The following is a 21,773-nucleotide window of genomic DNA, read 5'->3' as shown; positions in this document are numbered from 1 at the left end:
TTTCTATTAAAATAAAAAAATAAGAATTCATATATAAATCCTTGTATGTAAGAAATTCATTATTACGAATAAATGAGTTGAATCAAGTTTCCTTATGGTATCAGAGTAGGTTGCATTGTAAAAAAAAAAAAAATTTCTCTCATATCTGAAACCCCTGCTAAATCAATCACCATACCATCACCATAAATTATTATATCATTGGCTCTTATATCCCAACTGATTACCTCGTTGAACTGTGTAGTAATTTTTTGGGTCTGATTATTGTATTTTTAAGGACATTATGATAAAAATGATGATTGTGGTATTAAAAAAGGAAAGCTTTATTATCTTGACCTTGCACCATCTAGATTAAATACCTTAACTGAATCAAGTTCGAAAAATATTAGCTCGATATTGATAAGTATAGAAGATACGATCTAGTTATGGCATAAGCGCCTTAGACATGCATCATTTAGATATTTAAGTATTTATTTTTTAAGTTGTTTTTAAGAACATCTACTTTAAATTTTAAAAGCGAAACTTGTAAACTGGTAAAAAACCATCGTGTATCTTTTTCAATTAGTTTAAATAAAAGTCAAGCACCATTTATGATTATGCACTCTAATGTTTGGGGAGCTGCAAATGTACCGATCTTGAATGGAGCTTGATGGTTTGTTTCTTTTATTGATGATTATAGTCATATGACATGGATATGCGCAATAAAAAATAAGCAAGAGTTTTGCTCATTATTCAAGAAGTTTTATTTGATGGTGCAAATTCAATATAAAACTTTAGTTCAAGTACTACGGATGAATAATGGAGGTAAATTCATTAATCATGAACTCACACAATTCCTTCAACAATATGGTGTGATCCATCAAACTACACACCCTTATTCTCCTCAACAAAATGAGGTTTCATAAAAAAAAAACTGACATTTTTTAGAAATGGTACGAGCTACTATTTAAAGCCAATATGCCTTTCCAATGTTGGGGAGAAACTTTATCCTCAGTATCTTATCTCATAAACCGAATTCCATCTCGTACCCTAGACTTTCATACCCTATTTAATACATTAAATAAAGGTTTTACCTCACCATCATTACCGAAATTTTCCTCCTAAAGTCCTTGGTTGCATAGCTTTTGTTCACCTTTCTTATCACACACGCCACAAGCTGCAACCTCATGCTATTCGTTGTATCTTTGTCAGATATTATCTTCATCAGAAAGGATATAGGTTTTATCATCCTCCAACTTTCATACCCTATTTAATACATTAAATAAAGGTTTTACCTCACCATCATTACCGAAATTTTCCTCCTAAAGTCCTTGGTTGCATAGCTTTTGTTCACCTTTCTTATCACACACGCCACAAGCTGCAACCTCGTGCTATTCGTTGTATCTTTGTCAGATATTATCTTCATTAGAAAGGATATAGGTTTTAAACACAATCGATCTTCCAATAGAGATTCCTGTCCTTCTTCCAACTGAAACTCTCGACCTGTTAGAACAATCTGAGCATTATTCTTTTGACCTTGGATCAACCGAACATTATGAGCTTGATATTTGAGGTCAAGATAATAGACCTGAGCTTGAAGCACCACAATTAGTGTCACCTTTACTTGATGACTCATCCCAAGCTGAATCTCAGGTAACTCGTGAACCCTCTGTTAGAATACTCCCGAACCGAGCAACCCAAGAAAAGCCTAAATCAAGTTATGAACCCATGAAGAACTCTAGACCTAAATATCCAATAAATAATTATGTTTCACACCATAGGCTATCAAAGACATGTGAATCATTTGTAAATCAATTATCTTTTATATATGAACCTAACAGTGTGCAGGAAGCCATAAAAGACCCAAGGTAAGAAGCAATGAACAAAGAAATGAAATCTCTTCGGAAGAATGAAACTTAGGAGATTGTTGATCTACCAAATGAAAAAAAAAACCGTTGGGTGTAGGTGAATATATACCGTTAAATACATGGTAGATGAAGTGTGGAGTGATACAAAGCTCGACTTGTTACGAAAGGATATAGTTAAACATATGGGACAATTATGCAGAAACTTTTGTTCATGTGGCCAAGATAAATACTGTCAGAATTCTTCTATCCTTGGCTATAAATTTAAATTAGTCTCTACATCAATTCGATATAAAGAATGCTTTTTCTTCATAGCGATATCAAAGAGGAAATTTATATGGAACTACCTCCAGGATGTAGACTTCAAGCTGAAGGAAGTAAGCAAGTCTGTAAGCTGAAGAAGTCTCTATATGGATTGAAACAATCTTCGAGAGATTGGTTTGGAAGATTTACAAACTCAATGAAGGCCTTTGGCTATAAATAGAGTAATTACGATCATACTCTTTTTATAAAACATAAGGAGGGAAGGACAACTATTCTTATTATATGTGTTGATGATATGATTGTAACATGAGTTGATGATGATGTAAAATATAGGCTTACAAAACTATCTTTTTAAAATGTTTGAAATGAAAGACCTTGGTGATCTCAAGTATTTCTTAGGGATTGAGGTACTACGATCTAAGCAAGGTATATTCTTATATCAACGGAAGTACACTTTGGACTTGCTTAAAGAGGTCGGTATACTAGCTTGCAAAACCAGTTGATACGCCTGCTAGTGAACATGCGAAGTTTGGCATACGTCTCGAGTAAGTATCTATGAATAAAGAAAGATATCAGAGACTTGTAGATCGGTTAATATTTCTTGCTCATACTCGGCCAGATTTGGTTATCCCTAAGTGTAGTAAGTCAATTCATGCACTCTCCAAGTAAAGATCATATGGATGTTGTTTTTCATATCTTGCAATATTTGAAATCCTCTCTAGGGAAAGGCATTATGTTCACCAAAGAGACAACTTTATCTGTTGAGGGCTATACTGATACGGCTTGGGCTGGTTCTATTGATGATAGGTGATCTATAGTAGGTTACTTAACCTTTTTTAAAGGAAATCTTATTACATGGAGAAGTAAGAAGCAAGTGTCTTTGTAGCTCTTGCCTTAATCTCGAAGAGTCACAGATAGAGAATGGCTAAAGGTGTTTATGAGTTACTTTGAATAAAAAATTCACTACATGAGCTTCGAGTTCCATATATTAGTCCTATGAGACTATATTGTGATAATAAAACTGCATGCAATATAGTTCATAATCCAGTTTAGCATGATTGGACGAAACATTCGGAGATAGACAGACACTTTAAGGAATAATTAGAAGCCAAGATAACTGAAGTCCCTCATGTCCGATCTGAAGATCAGCTCACTGATATCCTTACTAAAGCAGTATTAAAAAAAAAAAATTTACCGAGCATTAGACAAGTTGGGCATGCAAAATCCCTATGCACTAACTTGAGGAGGAGTATAGAAGATTTGATTTATAATTTGTCTCCTAAATAGTATATATCTCTTGTATCTATCTCCTTCCATATAAGTTCATTTTCTTTAGGTTCCTAATTTGTATTAAAATAGGAGTCTTATAAATTAGAGTTTATATAAGTCTTTTACCTAAAAAATTCATAATTATAAATGAATGAATTGAATAAGTTTCTTCACATTTGAGACTTGGAAAATGAGGCAAAAGTCCCTTTTAATTGCTACTTTCGACTGAGAATACCTAGTTTCTTATTACTGCGAATATGACGGGAAATTGAATTTTTTGTAAGAAAAATAGTGTGTCAATTTGTTAAAATTTGACAAATCAAAGTGTTCTAAAAGCTATAATTTAGTATGTAAAATTAGAAGTTATTAATATTTAAATATATGGAATCAATTACTTACTAGAAAAAGCTAAGTAATTATAAAAATGATATATGGACTTATTAAAACTTGAAATTATTTATTTAAATTTTTAAAGTCATAATTTGATTTATAAACTAGTAAATATTTTCAATTAAGTGTATATAGCAAGTAAATAGTAGTTACGAATTTGAAACTTTAAAACACATATTATTGGTTTAAGTATATTAAAAAAATAAAATGACAAGAAATTTTTTTTAAAAATTACTTATAACAATGTACACATTCTCATTACTATTATCATCATATTGTCATCACTATAATTTTTAATTTTTCTAAAAAAATAATTATCAAATATTAAGCAACAATTTATCTTTCAATCACCACAAACATCTAAAACAGAACTACTCATTATTGGAAATAATAATCTTGATTTATATATTTATTTATTTGTCAAATTTTAACTACTTAAACCAATAATATGTATAATTATTAAATTTTAAGTATTTATTTATCAAATTTTAATAAATTCACACACTATTTTTGTAATTATCCCTATAAAATCCACTAGTGGTATTAAAGATAAAAAATTTAATAACTATAACAAATAAAAAGTTATATAACAAAATTCTTATAAAGTATATAAATCGGTGATTTCTAGTAATAATTAATTCTAGAGAGTAAATAAAGACACCAATCCTCGGGAATAGCTATAATAGTTTTCAAGCTATATAATTCCCAAGCTTATGGAGTCTATATAAAAATTTAAAAAAAGAAATACAGGTTACCAACTTTGTGAATGACAACTAATTCATAATCCAAAATCAACCCTTCTAGTCAATTTAGAAATTTAGAAATCATTCCACTTTGTAGTAGTTTTCAATTTCTTAGCTTCTTCTTTCATTTAATTTTCCAGCTTACAGTACCTTAAACATAATCTCTTAGCTCATTTAATTTTTTTGCTTTCCATATTCTTAGCTCAAACCCCGAATCAGGGTACCCATAATTGACAAATCAAGGCTTGTGTGATAATCTATTAGTTTGCGAATTCAATTAGCTTGTAGATGTCCATGTGCAGATGACGCACGATTATTACAAGTGAAATGCACATGTCGGCTGCATTCATGTTATGTACGTAGATGCTAAGATATAGTTTCTGCATGCTATCAAATTGATTTTCAAAAATCTGAAAGATTTGACGATGATTAATTACTTGCACCGCCAAGAGTGGTAGCCCGATAATTGGACACTTCTCACCAAGCGGTTCAGGGCGCGATTTCTTGAGACAATATCTAGATTTAGGCTTTGGCTGGTTTTCTCCTAATCTCGTGGTTGATGCTGCGATAGTGGGTTTGTACTTCGTTTAATTATAGTTTTACAAACATTTTTCGGTAAAGAAAAGCTTGTATGGTCGCATTGATCCCGATTGCTACCATCGGTTTCCCCATTTCTTCTTTTATTTGACCACAAAAGAAAATTACTGGCACAAACAACCCTGAGGTCAACGCTAAGGTTGCTATAAATCAAAATCCTGAAACATAATATCTCGACATTGAAGATCGAGGTTAAGATTAGTTAATTGGTCTTAAATCTGCCGACCCTTTTATTTTATTTATATAGGCAGCTTACTACAAACAACAATAGCATCTCTTCTATTAATACCGCCCGTGCGCTGCAATTATTATGGCAATAACATAATGTAGTGATGAGTCGGAGAAATGGTAGGCAAGGGACAATGTGTAGATACTGCAGAGATTGTGTTAGATCCCAATTGATGTAGTAAAATCATGCAGCCATGAGATTGATATAAATCCAGCAGATGCAAAAGGAAGGAAGGCAAATCACAAGCTCGAACAAAAATGGCTTCAACCTTGTTCCAAGCTCGCTCTGACAGTCTGCCTTCGAGACCACACCCTCTTATGTCTCAGTTGGACGATCATATCTGCAGATTAAGGGCTTGTGGAGTAACTTCTACATCTTCAACTTCAATAACCCACAAGCTAAGCGGCCTTCAAGATTTGCATGACAGCATAGACAAGTTGCTTCTTTTGCCTCTAACTCAGCAAGTGTTAGCGCATCAGAACAATCGGAAATGGGTTGATGAGTTGCTTGATGGATCCTTAAGAGTTCTTGATGTTTGCAACGCTGCCAAGGATGCATTATTGCAAACTAAGGAGTACACTCTTGAACTTCAATCAACTATCCGCAGAAGACAAGGAAGCTGCGAAAATGTTCTCGCAACTGAGGTCAGAAAATATATAACTTCTAGGAAGATGGCAAAGAAAGCAATCCAAAAGGCCATGAATGATTTGAAGGGTTTAGAGAACAAATATTCAGTTTCTTGTATTGGAAGTGGAAACGAAATTGCAACCTTTGTCAGCATGTTAAGAGAGGTTGAAGCAATTACTCTTTCCGTATTGAAAACCTTCATGTCCTTCATCTCTGGGAGCAAGGCGCAATCCAAGCCAAGCAACTGGTCAGTAGTTTCAAAGCTTATGATCCGCAAAAGAGTAGCATTTGACGAAGAAGAAACTAAAGTGAATGAATTCGCTACGGTGGATGCTGCACTTGAATCTTTCCTGGGATGCAAGATAACATCTAAATATGATAATATGGAGACTCTGCAAAACCATCTCAAGAACTTGGAAGTATGCATTCAAGATCTTGAAGAAGGAACTCATAGCCTCTTCAGGAGAATGATCAAAACTAGAGTCTCCCTTCTCAACATTTTCAATTAGTAATTATCATAGAGATAAGAGTTTTTTCAGTTGTAGTTGTAAGAAAATATTCTTGTATAAATCTTGATATATATAATAAATGCAACATTGCACATATTTCTACTATATACTTGTTCATTTTGCTTTCATTGCAAATTTTCAATATATACTTAGTCTTGCAGTATCTTGGAAATAAACTTAATCTGGCACCAAAATAAATGGGAAAATCAGAGTACTTCCTCTTTTCAAATAATTTCAGATGTTCTCACAAAGGCCTCTTCAAAAGTGCAAAGCTTGAGTATTTGGTAATCTGGGTAAATTTTTAAATGCAAGTAATTGCACTTTCATTGAATTAAAATCAAAGCTCTTAATTAAGATTCCTATTGTCTCGACTATGGAGATAAACAATGACATGAAGATCGGCTCATGGTTCATTGTCACATGTTTCTTTTTTCGATATGGAATCATGAATTTTAAATCATTAAAAATAATAGGACTTAATTGTGATAAGAATAAGAATAATGATAATAAAAAAAGGGCAAAAGGAGAATTTTATCTAAATAAAATTTTAGGCCTAATTATAAATCAAATTATAAATTTTATATTTTTTTAGTAATTTTATTTAATTGTTTCAAATTTTAAAATAAATATCTATTCTTTTAAAATTTCAAAGTGAAAAAGATAATATGGGAAGTCAATTATACTTACTAAAAAATAACAATTATGAATTAGGACAAATAGTTTATCATATACTTAATAATATGACCATTAAAAATGTCACATATGTGTGTTCAACATATATTTATATCTAAATGTAAAAAAGAAATTTGTCAACTTACTAATTTTCATATTAATAAGTAATTTGGCATGTTATTTTTCTCATTGTAAAATTTTAAAAATTGTTATCAAAAAGTATTTTTTTAAAAAAAATTAAAAGCATATGTATTTATTTTAAAATTTTGAAACAATTGAATAAAATTATTAAAAAGTGTAAAATTCAGAATTTAATTAATAATTAGGTCTACAAATTTATGTTTATTTAGAGCGTACCGGACAGAATCCTTACGGGTAATAAAGCACTACCTCAAGAGTTTTAAAATAATTGCATATTTAATATTCGAACTCGAGATTTTAGTCAAGTTAGAAGAAACTCTTATTATTTCATTTAGACGCTCTTGAATAAATAGACACTTTAATTTAATCGAATCTTATTGTCATAATATTAATAAAATAATTTTTACCATTAACTTTACATATATACTAAAATTTAAAAATATGTTCAAAAAAAAAAAGACCAAATTCTACAAAAAAGAAAAATCATCGCAAACTTCACTAATGAAATCAAACACTCCATGAAAGGAATATTAGACGTTCCAAGCAAAGAAAATAGAGCTGGCTGTCTATTTGTTTGGGTCAATTTCATGCTCACTAATAGTTTCAATCTTTTCCACATTATATTGCAAAACATGGCAAAGCAAGGGATGCGGATCTTGCCTTCGAATTTAACAACAATCATGTTACTAATGAAGATTAAATTGATTAATTATTTAAAGCCATTTACTAATATAATTTTATTAATTCTTATTATATACACGTCCAGATATGATCAGAAAAAGGAAATTGTTTTTGTTGCAGTCTTCCTTTGAAATTGGAACTCTTCATCAATAAGATAAGAAGCAAAGTCACCTATCAATAAAGTTATAATTATCTTCCTTTTACATTTGATTATTTAGGGTTGGGCTTATCGTAAATGATTCTAAAATTTGGATTAAATCATATAAAAATAAATATTTGTAATACCAATTCATTTTGATGACTTTGATATTGTACACACTCCTTTATTTCTCATTGCTTTGGTCTTTCCATTTTTTTCTTCTATTATTATTCTTCTTGTATTAACGAAATGATTGAATATACTCACATTAGTGAAAGAGGATAAAATATGTATATACACATTGCCACCTTATTAAAAAAGCTAAACTAGAAATAAAAATAATATAAACTAGAAATTTCGATCCGTGATCCTTAGAAATTTCGATATGTGATCCCTATTTAAGGATTAGTGCTATACCTGTAAAAGAACAAATAATCAGATGTGGTATATGAAAAACCACTTCGATTGTCAAGTTAGTATTTAATAAAAGCAAGGCAACGTAAGTGTTTAAAGGGTTGTGATAGCATTCTCATTTACCGCGGTGTTATACCTTATATTTATAGGTAAAGAAATAAAGTAGTTTACTTACACTACATTTCCTCCTTTGTCGGAGATGAGATTTACCATGAAACAGAGTCCATAGTTTAGTGAATAACTACGACATTGATAGGAGTCCTTCTCCAAGTATACAAGAAACTAAGAAGTATTGAGGTGAGACTCTAAGAACTTAGTTCTTTGCTTGACCAATCTATAGATCGGTAATCATATGTTGAAATGTGGCGAGCTATGCTCGTGTGAGGCAAACTGAATAGGCGAGCTAGCATCACATGTCCCCCATGAGCATATGAGTTAAAGACTTAGATAATCTTAAACTACACTCAGGATTATGAATTATCTTCTTAAAAAAAAAAGTGAAAGATCCATAGCATCAAGGGATTGGTCTACTGTGCGCAACTAAATATACATCCCTTACTACTAGCTTCCTCTTAGAAGAATTATCTCCACTCCACCACACCCCACACCCCCGAACCCCCCAAGCCCCAGAGCTTCCTAGGTTCGGATCCTTCTCCTCCATTATTATCAGGTTGATCTCTCTCCCTATTCACAAATCTTCCAATCCCCGGGGCCTCTCTCTAGATGAGCTTTTCTATCTCCTCCTCTTCATATGTCAACAATCTTAAGTATCATGCCACTTATTCTTATGGAACTGGCAAATTTTATCATATCTCTACAAATAACCATTACAGCATGTGAGTTCCACCTAAGTCAAGCCTGGTTACAGATTATGCTTTGATTACTAAATATTTAACCTAAATAGACTATTTTTTTATATGCTAAGGCCCAATCATGTTTTTCTATTCTAAGTGAGGTCCATTAATTGATTTTAAACATGACAAAGGCCCACTGAGTCTATACGGATTTTAACTTAACTCAATTTACTGTCTTTTTAACCTGATGGACTACAAGTTTCATGTCAAAGTCTAATTTTTAAGGCCTAGGTCTAGATGTTCAAACATACAAAACATCTTAAACATTAAATCCTAGATCTAAACATACAAAACATTAAAAATAATCTTAAATCAACCATAACATGTTTCTAATATCATAAATTTAAAAGAAAAGAATAGAGAGAAAGGTGATGATGTTGGATTTAGAAATCCTCATATTGTAACTCTATTGTGCTGATCCTCAAGTCTCATATGATAAGAAGGAGATAGAATTGAATATTGGATATAAATTCAGAGTTTTTGAGATTTGTTTTAGTTTTACTGTTTCCGAAAAGGGTTTACTGTTATTCTCTATAAATTTCTAAAAATAGAATTCTTAGTTACTGACTCTTCTATCGATGCTAATGTCTGCTAATAATTGCTAATGATTGACAATAATTACCAATAATAGCTAACCCCAGATCTAGAGTCTCAATTGCTATTTATAGCAAAAGAAAATAAAAGAACCATAGAGAATCTAATAATATCGATGATTAAAATAATTTATTTATTATTTATCGATTGTTCTGTTTAATAAATATCAAATCATTTTAAATTTAAATTATTATTAATAATGGGTTCTATAAGATATATTTTGGCGCTTTAAATTGTGATAACACATAAAATAACGTCAAAAATCAAAACGGGTATCAATCGGGACTCTGTAGGGCTAATTCGGTTGTACATATAGCCGATTGGCTCAGGGGCCAATAAGTTCTAAAATTTTTTATATTTTACCCCCCAAATTTATTTTTCTATCAATTCAATTGAAATTGATTTCAGAAAAATAATTTTGGTTCAATTACTTATAATCCTAATTGGGATTCACCCGTCCTCAACTTCTCGAGATTTGAGAAAAGTAGTAACTTTCATCATCGGATTTTTCATATTTCCTTTGATATCTAGATCCGAAAAATGGATACTAAAATACTTATTAAATCAAAAGTATTTAGTGTAACATAATAAAGAGGTTAATACAATCTCACATGACGGTAGATCCTTAATTGGAGAAGCAAAACCATATGAACCTAAGATAGAAGATGACCTTACAAAGAAAAACTAATTTACTAGAGACAGTTCTTTAAAAATCGAACTGGATGATTAGTTCAACCAGAAACGGTCCAGTTAAGACTAGATTTATGGTTGAACTAAATTGGATTGAATTGAACCGGATTAAACCGAAAAAAAAAAAAACCAATTGAATCGATTTTCTTGTAAAAAAAATTTATACGAAAATAAAGGAACAAATATAACACCGAAACACTAAAAATTCGATCAACTTGTGTTTAAAATTATTAGAAGTTATATTTAAAAGAGAAGCAATAATTCATTACAGATTTTGTGTTTATAATATTTTTTTTACAATTTATATATATAAATTTTTTATTTTATATATTTTATATAATTTTATAGAATACATTGATATATATATCTATTTAAATTTGTTATTTTATTAAGTAAATTTCAGTTTTTAAACTTTATTAGATATTATTAAAAATTAAAAATTTATTATAATTACTATTTTAAGATATAATAAATAAAATATAATTAGTTTTTGTTATACCAATTTAATCCTCAGTGTAATCAATCTAAACGATTGAAAATACATTGACTAGTTCATTATCCGGTCTGATTTTTAAAATACTGGATGGAGGGGAAGGCTTTGCTCCCAAAGAAAAACGAATCCAATAGTTTCTCGCAATTGTATAACATGTTTTATCCTTAAAGTTTGCAAAATAACAATTTTTTTATCACTAAAAAGTTAATGAAGGACTCTTATTCAAAGTATGAGGAAAACTAAATTATATTCTTTTGACAAATGGACTAAAATATATTTAAATATAAAACAATAATTTAGTGTGTGTTTGGATACAATTTAGAAAATTTATTTGTAATTTTAAAATTTATATGCTTCGAATAAAATAAAAATTAATTTATATTTTTATATAATTAAATTTATATAAAATTGATTATTGTTTGAACTAAATTATAACAAGTAGGTAGAATTTCTAAATAAATTTTATTTCAGTAAGTTAATATATTTCATAACATTAAAATTAAGGATGACAGAATCGTATTTGAATTCAGAAACTCGATCCGACTCGCTCAAAACTTGACTTATCCGAATCTGAATTTTAATACGAAATTAAAAATTTAAACTCAAAATGATCCAAAATGAAAACTCTCCGAACTTGAAATGACTTAGACCCGAAGTAATTCGAGATCGAAGTAATACGAAATCTAAATGACCTGAGACTGAAACAACTCGAGCTCGAAACAGTAAAAAAACTAAAAATAATCCAAACCTAAAATGATCCGAACCCGAGACCAACACAATCTGTGACCTAATAATATATGATCTTATAATTAACACAACTCGATTTAAAATCTAAAATACCCTAAATATAATTTTAGCGAAATAAAATAACATTTTGATGATATTTAATTATCATATATAACTAATTTTGATATTAATTTTTTTGACTTAATTATTTAAAATTTCTGAACTTTTTTATCTTTAACAAATTTAGCTAATTTTTAAGTCTACTTTTAGTTAAATTTAAACTTTTATTTTTATCTCAAATACAGCAATGTGGCAAAATTAAATAAGTATCCGATGACTTTTGATTATGTGGCATCAGAATATTAAAAAAAGAAAAGAAATGACGAGTCAACAAAAGATAATGTTGATTCATCACATATATGCCCAAAATGGTAAATTCCAAAGTTAGCACTCACCGTCTTGCAACAAATTAAGAAAAAAACATTCAATAGCAAATCTTTTGGTTCTTCCTCCCTACACCCACCACTGTCATTCCTCCCTTAAAATGCTATTATCATAGCAACCACCACCGCCAATTTTATTCCACAATCACAATCGCCCCACCACTATTTTAAATTTGAACTGGATCCTTGACGAATTCTAAAATCAATAAAAAAAGCCCTCAAATGGCAAAACCCTTACTTATCAACTCTTTTAATTTAATTTTTTCAAGAGAGATTTGATGAAACAAGAAGAATGAGAAGTGGACATACATCTTTAATTCACAGCAAAAGGCTACCAATTTTCCTAGATTTCATATTTATAAACCCAAGTAATGAAAAGTCCAAAAACTAGTGCTATGCATGGTTCCTTGGTAACCTCTAGTTTGATCAGGGAAACCACAGAAAATGAATCTGCTAATTCTTTTTAATGAATAGATCCGATCGCAACTTCGAATATGGAATTCAAAGGGATCCAATAAATTGCGAATTTGTATTTATTTTACCATTTAAATTTAATAACTCATAATCGGATCTCGGTAACTAAATATTTGAAGTCTATACTATGCAAGCCAAAATTAAGATTTCAAATAACTAACAGCAGATGACGTTAGATCAGGAAACTGTGGCGGGTTACAACAGTAATGGCGTCAATGTTGAGGATGAAAAGAAAGATTAGAAGATGCAGATTAGAAAGATATAGAAGATTTATCGTGGATAATGATGGCGCTAATGGTGAGATTGCTATAATGGATTACAGGTAGTAATGTTGGTGGTGAAATTGCAGAAGTAGTGGCAGTAATGGCGGCAGAGGATTAGAAGAAAGAGAAGATATCGATTAGAAAGGCATGAAAGATTTTGTAGTCGATATTGATGGTGAGATTACTACGGTGGGATGCGTCAATAATGTTGGTGAAATTGTGATTGTGGGTAGCAGTAATAACATGGTCAGCGCCGGTGAGGATGATAAGAAAAACAAGCCAAAAAATAAAGGCATGTTATTTTTTTTTCTTTATATAAAACGGCGCATTTTGATATTGGCTTATGAATCAGCATGACTCTAGTTTTTTTACACGTCATTTTGGTTTTAGCTTATGAGTCAGCATGATTTTAGTATTTTTTTTTACATGTTATGGGCCAAAAACTATTTTTTTAAAATAGAAATTTAGGTTTAATTAAAAAAACTGAAAAAAATTAGTTAAATTTGTTAAAAGGTGAAATATATAAATCTTTAGATAATTAAGCAAATTTCTTTAATATATTTTATTTTTAATTAAAATTTTAAGAAATATTTTTATATTATCACTCTAAATTTTTAATCTCTTAAAGTTATTTTCTTTTATAAATTATTGATTTTTAATAAAAATAACTAGCTTGAATTTATATTATATAATATTAAAAAATATAATATTAAAAGGTACTCAATTAAAATAATTAAAGGTAAAGAAAAAATAAAATATTTTATATTATATTTATGAGAAAAAAATATTTAAGACTAAGATAAAGTTATATTTTGAAAAAACAAATTAAATTAATAATTATAAATAATTTTCTTATAAAAATCAAGAAACTTAATTGAAAATGAAAATATTAACTAAATAAAATTTCAATGGTGACACCATTTTGAATTTTTTTTTTTAATTGACAACACTATCGTAAGTAAACTAAATAATTAAATTAATTACTCTTAAAATTCAGAAAACCTGTATTTTTTTATTTTTTTCTTTGATTTTAAAAAAAATTCAAAGTAAATAAAAACGATAGTTCAACAAAGTAGCGGTCATATAGATATAAGGTAGAAACAGTACAAAAATTTGAACTTCGGATCTTTAACTAGAAAATCTTAAATAAATTAAATATATAAAATTTTATTGGGTAGAATTCATGAAATCAAAAAACAAAATCAAAATAATTGATTATAAAATTTAGTTCAAAACCGATAAGTTAATAATAGGTTCATATATATATATATATATATATATATATATAAGGTATTTTAGTGATTTATTGGTAATGTTTTATATACATAATATGTAGAAATATGTGTTTATTATCTGACTTTAGCTTTATTCTCTAATTTTAGGTGTTAATAGCCAAAAAGGGAGAATAAGAGTTAAATATTCATAAATAGGCTTAAATCTGACTCGTTGCTGAGACTCAGAATAAAGACACGTAGACTGCTTAATGTCAGGCCTAGCCAAAAAATATAAGGCCCACAAGGGGAATTAATTAGTTATTATGTAATTATAGATAACTACTTTTCAGTTATTTGTTTTATTTAGAATAGTTAAGAAGATAACTATTAGAGGTGATATGCTTAGAGAAAGACTCTGCAAAAGGAATTTCTACAAGTAGTGGATATTAGTTAAACAAGAGATACAGAGAATTCAATCTACACATGTCATTATTCATCTCTCTGCTATTTTATATAGTTTATCTTCTACAAATACTTTAGTTAGATCTTGCATTAATCTTTTAAGATTTAAGGAGTTCTACAAGAAGTGAAGAGTGATGATCAATCATTTTTCTACTTAAAGAATTCTTGACTTAAAGGGAGCTTTTAATTTTTATATTAATTTTATATTTTTCTATTAATTACAATGATCATTGGATTAAATATGTCAAGCTAGTTTCATAAGTATTTAGTTTAGTCTTTTTGTTATATATGAACCTTGATATTTATGTATTTGATGAATGATTTCTTTACCTTCATATTTTTATTAGTTTCATTTATTATTGTTGGTTGACCATCATATCAATTTAATAATAATATTTGTTATGAAAATCTTTAGGTTGAATGTATCAGAGACACCATCTTTACTTCAATTTATGTAGGTATAAGAGACTTTAGTTGTATCATTAGTCTGAGTGGCTGAAGGAAAAGGCACATATTATCTCATTCATTAATTTTGGGCTTAAAATAAATAAAGAAATTACTTAGTAAATAGCTAAGCTAAATACTAGTTTTGTCATATAGTTTTTGTTAATCATTTTATTCGCATATATTTACTTTATAGGTTATTTACTCTCTTTTATAAATATTAAACTCTTCTTAAAAATTGGCTTATAGTTTTTAGATTTATTTTTTAGTATTCTTTGTGTGATAGTTAATTTTTATAATACATGCTTTATAGTTTTTTGTGAGATAGACCTCGTAGTGAACTTGCCCGTACTATAATTCGGTTCGTACACTTGCGAGTACTAAGTTTGAGACATTAAGTTTTTGGCGTTGTTGCTAGGAAACTGTGTGAATTCTATTGATTTATTGTCAAGTTTTATTTCTTGTATTTTGTGTGTTGTTTGTTTATGTGTTTTTATTTTTTAAATTTTTAGATCTAAAGTTTTTCTTTTGAAGTTGTATGCCTAGCAGGAAAAACAAGATCAAGTGATTCATCAACTCAAAATACCTACAACTTGAGATCACCTGTTAAAAAGGCAGAAAAAGACCAAGAAGTTGGAAGTGAGTTTGTACCTCCAAAGCTAGAAAAAGAAGAAGAAGAAGAATTTGTAGAGAAGCTTGAAGAAGGATTTGAAAAAGATGTTGAAATAACAGCTAATGAACAAAGACAAGTAGCAGTTGAAAGGCAAATGACTATGAAGGATTATGCTCAGCCTATAATTGGTAATACTACTTCATGTATAGTTCTAGGTGATGCATCTAGGAATTATGAACTTAAGAACATTCATTTTATTATGCTTCATTCATTCTATAGTATGCCTAGTGAATATGCATTGATATTTATTAGGGAATTCTATGTTATAGTACATACATTTCCATTATCTGGGCTAAATGAGGACTAATTAAGGATGAGATGTTTTCCTTACTCATTAAAGGAATAGGCAAAGGCTTAGTTAATGACCTTACCTCCTAATTCTTTGAGAACTTGTGATGAAATTTATCAGAAATTTATGAGTAAATTTTACTCATATCTTTTGATCAAAGAGTTAAAGATTGAAATTTTCAACTTTTATCAAAAGGATACTGAATTCTTTCATGAAGTATGAGATTGCTTCAAGTCACTTTTATTGCAATACCCACACCATAAATACCTAATTCCTATAACTAACCAACATTCTATAATGGTTTAACACAATAGTATCAATGCATGGTTGATAATGCAGCTGGGGATGCTATGCTAGAAAAAACTACTAATGAGGTTTATGATATCTTTGAGATGTTAGGAGCCAATTCATAACTTAAGAGTGTGAGAACAAAAGGAGTAGGAATGAATGAAGTTGTGCCTAATAATGAGATGGATATGCAAATAGCTGAATTAACTAAACAAGTTAAAATACTTGCTTCAACTAAGAATGTACCAAGCAATAAGGTTTGTGGTATATATGGTGTTTATGGTCACGGTGCTAATCTTTGCTAATCTTATGAGAATTATGCAGGAAATAATTATGAACAGGTTAACTTGATAGAATCTTATCAGCCTAGGCAACCTAGAAATAATCCATATTCAAACACCTATAATCCAGGTTGGAAAAACCATTCAAATTTCTCATGGAGAAATAATGACCAAAATCCACCATAGTTATTGAAGAGCCAAAATCAGCCCCAATATCAAAACTAAAAGCCTCAATATCTAAGAAATCGAAACTCTCCATTTCAAAATCAAGGACAAGCTCTTAAAAAAATTAAGCTTGGAGGAAACACTCCAATCTTTTATGACAGCTACCAATGATAGGATAAAAAGGAATAAAAATAAAATTGATTCTATTAAAGCTTTAATGAAGTGATTGGAAACTCAAATTAGACAAATTGCTGAAGCTGTACAAGAAAATAAGAAAGAAAAATTGTCAAGTCAACCTGAGTAAGCCAAAGCCATCACCACCATTTTAAAAGGTAGTGAGTTATATGAAAATAATGTTGAAATTCTAATTGAAAAAGATTCTTCTTATGCAAGTACATCAAAAGAAGATGGATTAGTTGACGTGGAAATAACTAAAGGAGGTGTACAAAAAGAAGGAAGAGTAGAGCCTAATCTTGGACAAAAGAAGAAAAAGGAGGCATTTTCAAGACCTGAATTCCATGAGACAGTTGAGCCTTACAAGCCTCCTATTCTATTCCCTAACAAATTAAAAGAAAGCAAACAAGATAAGAAATTCTTTAATATCTTTCTAAAGTTTACATTAATTTGCCTTTGTTGAATGTTATTAGAAGTATGTCAGCTCATGCCAAGTTTTTCAAGGAGCTTAACTTCAACAAAAGGAGATATGAGAATAGTAAAAAAGTTATGGTCTCTGAAATAGCAAGTGTTGTTCTTCAACAACAATTATCCCTAAGATGAAAGATGTTGGAGCTTCACTGTTGATATTACAATGGGGGATGAGAAAGTTACAAAAGCCATGTTGGATTTGGAAGCAAGCATCAACTTGATGCCATATATTCAATATATGCACAACTTGGCTTGGGAGAATTGAAACCAACTACCATGTCTCTACAACTAGCTAATAGATCAATTAAGTATCCAAGAGACATAGCAGAAGATTTGCTGATTTAGGTAGGTAAACTGATAATCCTTGCTGACTTTGTGGTTCTTAACATGGAAAATATACCAGCAAGGGATAAGAAGCAAATAATACTTCTTGGTAGACCTTTCATGGCAACTACCAAAACTGTTATTGATGTACACAATGGAAACCTGACTATGACAGTTTTGGGAGAGATTGTATAATTTAAAGTACTTGATTCTCTAACTCTATCTCCTAGCACTTCAATTGATGAATGTTCATATGTTGATTGCTTAGATCATTTTGTATATGAAACATACTTATAGGATAGGGATGATGAGTTAGAGGTTGCATTAACATTGAAAAAAGTAGAAGAGAACCTAAATGAGAAACTCTTAGAATCTCATGATAAATTAGATGAAGCTATTCAAATATCACTTATTGAGAGCACCATTAAACCTTTAGATTCTTCCATTGAAATTGAAATAGAAATTATTAATGAACTACCTAAAATTGAGCTAAAAGAGTTGCCTAAAATACTTAAATATGTTTTTTTAGGAGAGAGGGATACATACCCAATAATTGTAGCACTTGATCTTTCCCTTTTAGAAGAAGAGGCAACTATTAAAGAGTTAAGGAGACTAAAGAAAGCCATTGGATAGGAAACTTCTGACATTAAGGGTAGTAGTACAACTATGTGTATGCATAAGATTATTTTAGAGGATAATGCCAAGATTATTAGAAATTTCCAAAGAAGACTTAATCCTAGTATGAAGGAGGAGGTAGTGAAAAAGGAAGTTAAAAAATTATTAGGTAAGGGCATTATATATCCAATAGCTGATAGTAATTGGGTAAGCCCTGTACATGTAGTGCCTAAGAAGTTAGGTATTGCAGTCATTAAGAATGAAAAGAAAGAGTTAATTCCCATAAGAATGACTACAAATTCGAGAATGTGTATTGATTATAGAAAGCTAAATGCTGCAACAGAGAATGATCATTTTTCTTTTCCTTCTATTGATCAAATTTTAGAGCGCTTAGCAAGACATGAATTTTATTATTTTCTTGATAGGTTATTATCAAGTATCCATTGCACTTGAAGATCAAGAAAGGAAAATATTTACATGTCTCTTTGGAACTTTTGCGTTTAGAAGAATGCCATTTGGACTTGCAACATTTCAGAGATGCATTCTTTCTATTTTCTTTGATATGTTAGAAGACTGCATCAAGGTATTTATGGATGATTTTTCAATTTTTGGCTCCTCATTTGATACATGTCTTAGTAATTTAACTTGTGTGCTTGAAAGATGTATTGAATATAATTTGACTTTGAGTTAGAAAAAGAGCCATTTTATGGTTATACATGGTATTGTGCTAGGGCATGTAGTTTTCAATAAAGGTATCAAAGTTGACATGGCAAAGATTGATTTAATATCTAAATTTCCCCCTTCGATAAAGGGTATTAGAAGTTTTCTTGTTCATGCATAATTTTATAGGTGTTTATTAAAGACTTTTCTAAAATCGCTCGCCTTTTAACTGGGAATTCTCTCTACTCTAGAACCCATAGGCCTAGGAGCAATAGATTGAAGAGGTACGACATCTGTAACAAAGTCAGTAACAAAGGGAGAAGGAAGAAAAAGCCAGGGAGGAAGAATCTTAGAATTCCGTCTGTTTTCTGGGTTTGGAAAAGTGAAAATGAGCTGGCTAAGGATGTTAACTTCATTTTTGATGATGCATGTCTTTCTACTTTCAATACTTCGAAAGAAAAGTTGACCAGCGCACTTATTATTATGGCACCTGATTGGTCTCTTCTCTTTAAAATAATGTGTAATGCATATAATTATGTCAAAGAAGCAGTTTTAGGCTAAAAAGTTGATAGAACTTTACATGTCATATATTATGCTAGCAAAACTCTTAATGATGCTGAAATGACCTATTTTATTACTGAAAAGAATTTCTAACTGTTATGTTTTCATTAAACAAATTTAGATCTTACTTGGTGGGATCTAAAGTCATTGTACATTCATATCATGCAGTTTTGAAATATTTTTTAACTAAGCCTAATGTTAAACCACGGCTTATTAGGTGGATACTCTTACGGTAAGAATTTGACATAGAACACAAAAATAAAAAGGATAGTGAAAATATGGTTGTTGACCACCTTTCTAGGTTAATTTTCAATTTTGATAATCTTGGTTCTAAAAAAGTAGTTAATGATACATTTTCTGATGAATAATTATTTGTTGTAAATTATGAACCTTGGTATACTGATATTGTAAATTACTTGGCTTGTGGTACCATGAAACCAAGTTTAACATGACAAGAAAAGAAAAGATTTTTATTCTATTTATAGGCATTATTATTAGGATGAACCCTATTTGTTTAAACATTTTTTGATCAAATGATTAGAAGGTGTGTTCTTGAGACTAAGCTACAAAATATTCTTACCTTTTACCTTGAGATGCATTGTGGAGGTCATTATGGTGGTAAGAAGACAACCTACAAGGTTCTTCAATCAGGTTCCTTTTGGCCTACGTTATTTAAAGATGCTCATGTATTTTGTGCTAAATGTGATAGATGCCAAAGAAGTAGAAATACTAGCAAAAGGAATAAAATGCCTCAAAATTTTAATCTTGTGGTTGAATTATTTAATGTGTGGGGCATTGAGTTTATGAAACATTTTCTACCTATTTGTGGCTATGAATATATATTTGTTGTTGTTGATTATGTGTCTAAATTGGTAGAAGCAATTGCTACCCGAACTAATGATGCTAATATTGTATGCAAATTTGTAAAGGAAAATATTTTTAGCAGGTTTGGAACGCCTAGGGTAATCATTAATGATGGGGGAACCCATTTTTGTAACAAGGCATTTGGTGTTTTACTTACGAAATATAAAGTAACTCATAGAGTTGCAACTCCCTATCACCCACATACATAGGACAGGTTGAAATTAGTAATAGGCAAATTAAGTCAATAGTTGAGAAATCAGCGCACCATCTAAAAAAAATTAGGCTATACACTTAAACAATACCCTTTGGGCATATTGCACGGCTTATAAGAAACCAATTGGAATGAGTCCTTATAGACTAGTTTATGGCAAAGCTTGCCATTTGCCGGTCGAATTAGAACATAAAGCTTATTAGGCTATTAAAGAGCTTAATATAGACTTAATTAAGGTAGGTGAAGAGCGCCTACTGCACTTGAATGAGCTTGAAGAAATGCGTAGCGAGGCATATAAAAATGCCAAACTATACAAAGAAAGGACCAAAAGACAACATGACAAGAATATGCTTTATAAGTCTCTTGTCCCTAGAATGAAAGATTTATTATTTAACTCGCGCTTTAAACTTTTTTCAGAAAAGCTTAGATCAATGTGGAATCGCCCTTTCGAAGTAATAACGGTATTCCCCCATAGTGCAGTGGAATTATGCAAGAACAATTCAAAGTGAATGGCCACTGTTTAAAGTCATATTACGAAGGAATGACCTATGGACAAAAAGTGGGATGCATTGATGCACTACCAACTTAAGCTCAACTTGACAATGTCTAGTTATAGACAATTAATTTAGCACTTGTATATTACATCTTTAGTATTTTTATTATTTTATGTTTTAAATTTTAATTAAAAATAATTTTTATTTTTATTTTTTAGGAACTTACAAGAGATTTAAGCATCCTAGCACTTAAATGGATCATCAAGTGCACAAAGGGATCTTCATGTGGTAGCACTAAATTTACTAGTCATATTGTGCTTAAAATGTTCATTAATTTTTTGTGTATTACATGGTTATTATTTATTTTTATTATATGCTTAATAATTATTAATTATATAGGCATAAAATCATATAGATTTATTTAGAACTAGGATATATGTTTCATCGTAGGATTAAGACAAGCAATTAAGAAGGAAATATGGATTTTAATTACTAAAGACTAGAAATAATCAATTCCTAAACAATTAGGA

General features: G+C 30.0%; 1 protein-coding gene and 1 non-coding gene across 2 annotated transcripts; one reads left to right on the top strand and one right to left on the bottom strand.

Annotated features, from left to right (window-relative positions):
* The first annotated feature begins 5,318 nt into the window (after positions 1-5,318).
* On the top strand, positions 5,319-6,526 carry LOC8282414. The gene has a single exon (XM_025158556.2). The coding sequence runs from the start codon at positions 5,591-5,593 to the stop codon at positions 6,467-6,469; it is 879 nt and encodes a 292-aa protein (XP_025014324.2). The 5' UTR covers positions 5,319-5,590; the 3' UTR covers positions 6,470-6,526.
* Positions 6,527-16,295: 9,769 nt separating this feature from the next.
* Positions 16,296-16,400, bottom strand: LOC112535815. The gene has a single exon (XR_003079904.1). It is a non-coding gene; the product is annotated as a small nucleolar RNA R71 (small nucleolar RNA).
* Between the last annotated feature and the right edge of the window lie 5,373 nt (positions 16,401-21,773).

The sequence above is a fragment of the Ricinus communis genome, chromosome 8, assembly GCF_019578655.1.
Source record: "Ricinus communis isolate WT05 ecotype wild-type chromosome 8, ASM1957865v1, whole genome shotgun sequence".
Lineage (NCBI taxonomy): Eukaryota > Viridiplantae > Streptophyta > Magnoliopsida > Malpighiales > Euphorbiaceae > Ricinus > Ricinus communis.
The sequence above is the reverse complement of the archived record's forward strand: the minus strand, read 5'-3'. Positions and strand labels throughout refer to the sequence as shown.

Coding starts and splice junctions, on each gene's coding strand:
- LOC8282414 (XM_025158556.2), top strand. CDS start 5,591: ATGGCTTCAACCTTGTTCCAAGCTCGCTCTGACAGTCTGCCTTCGAGA.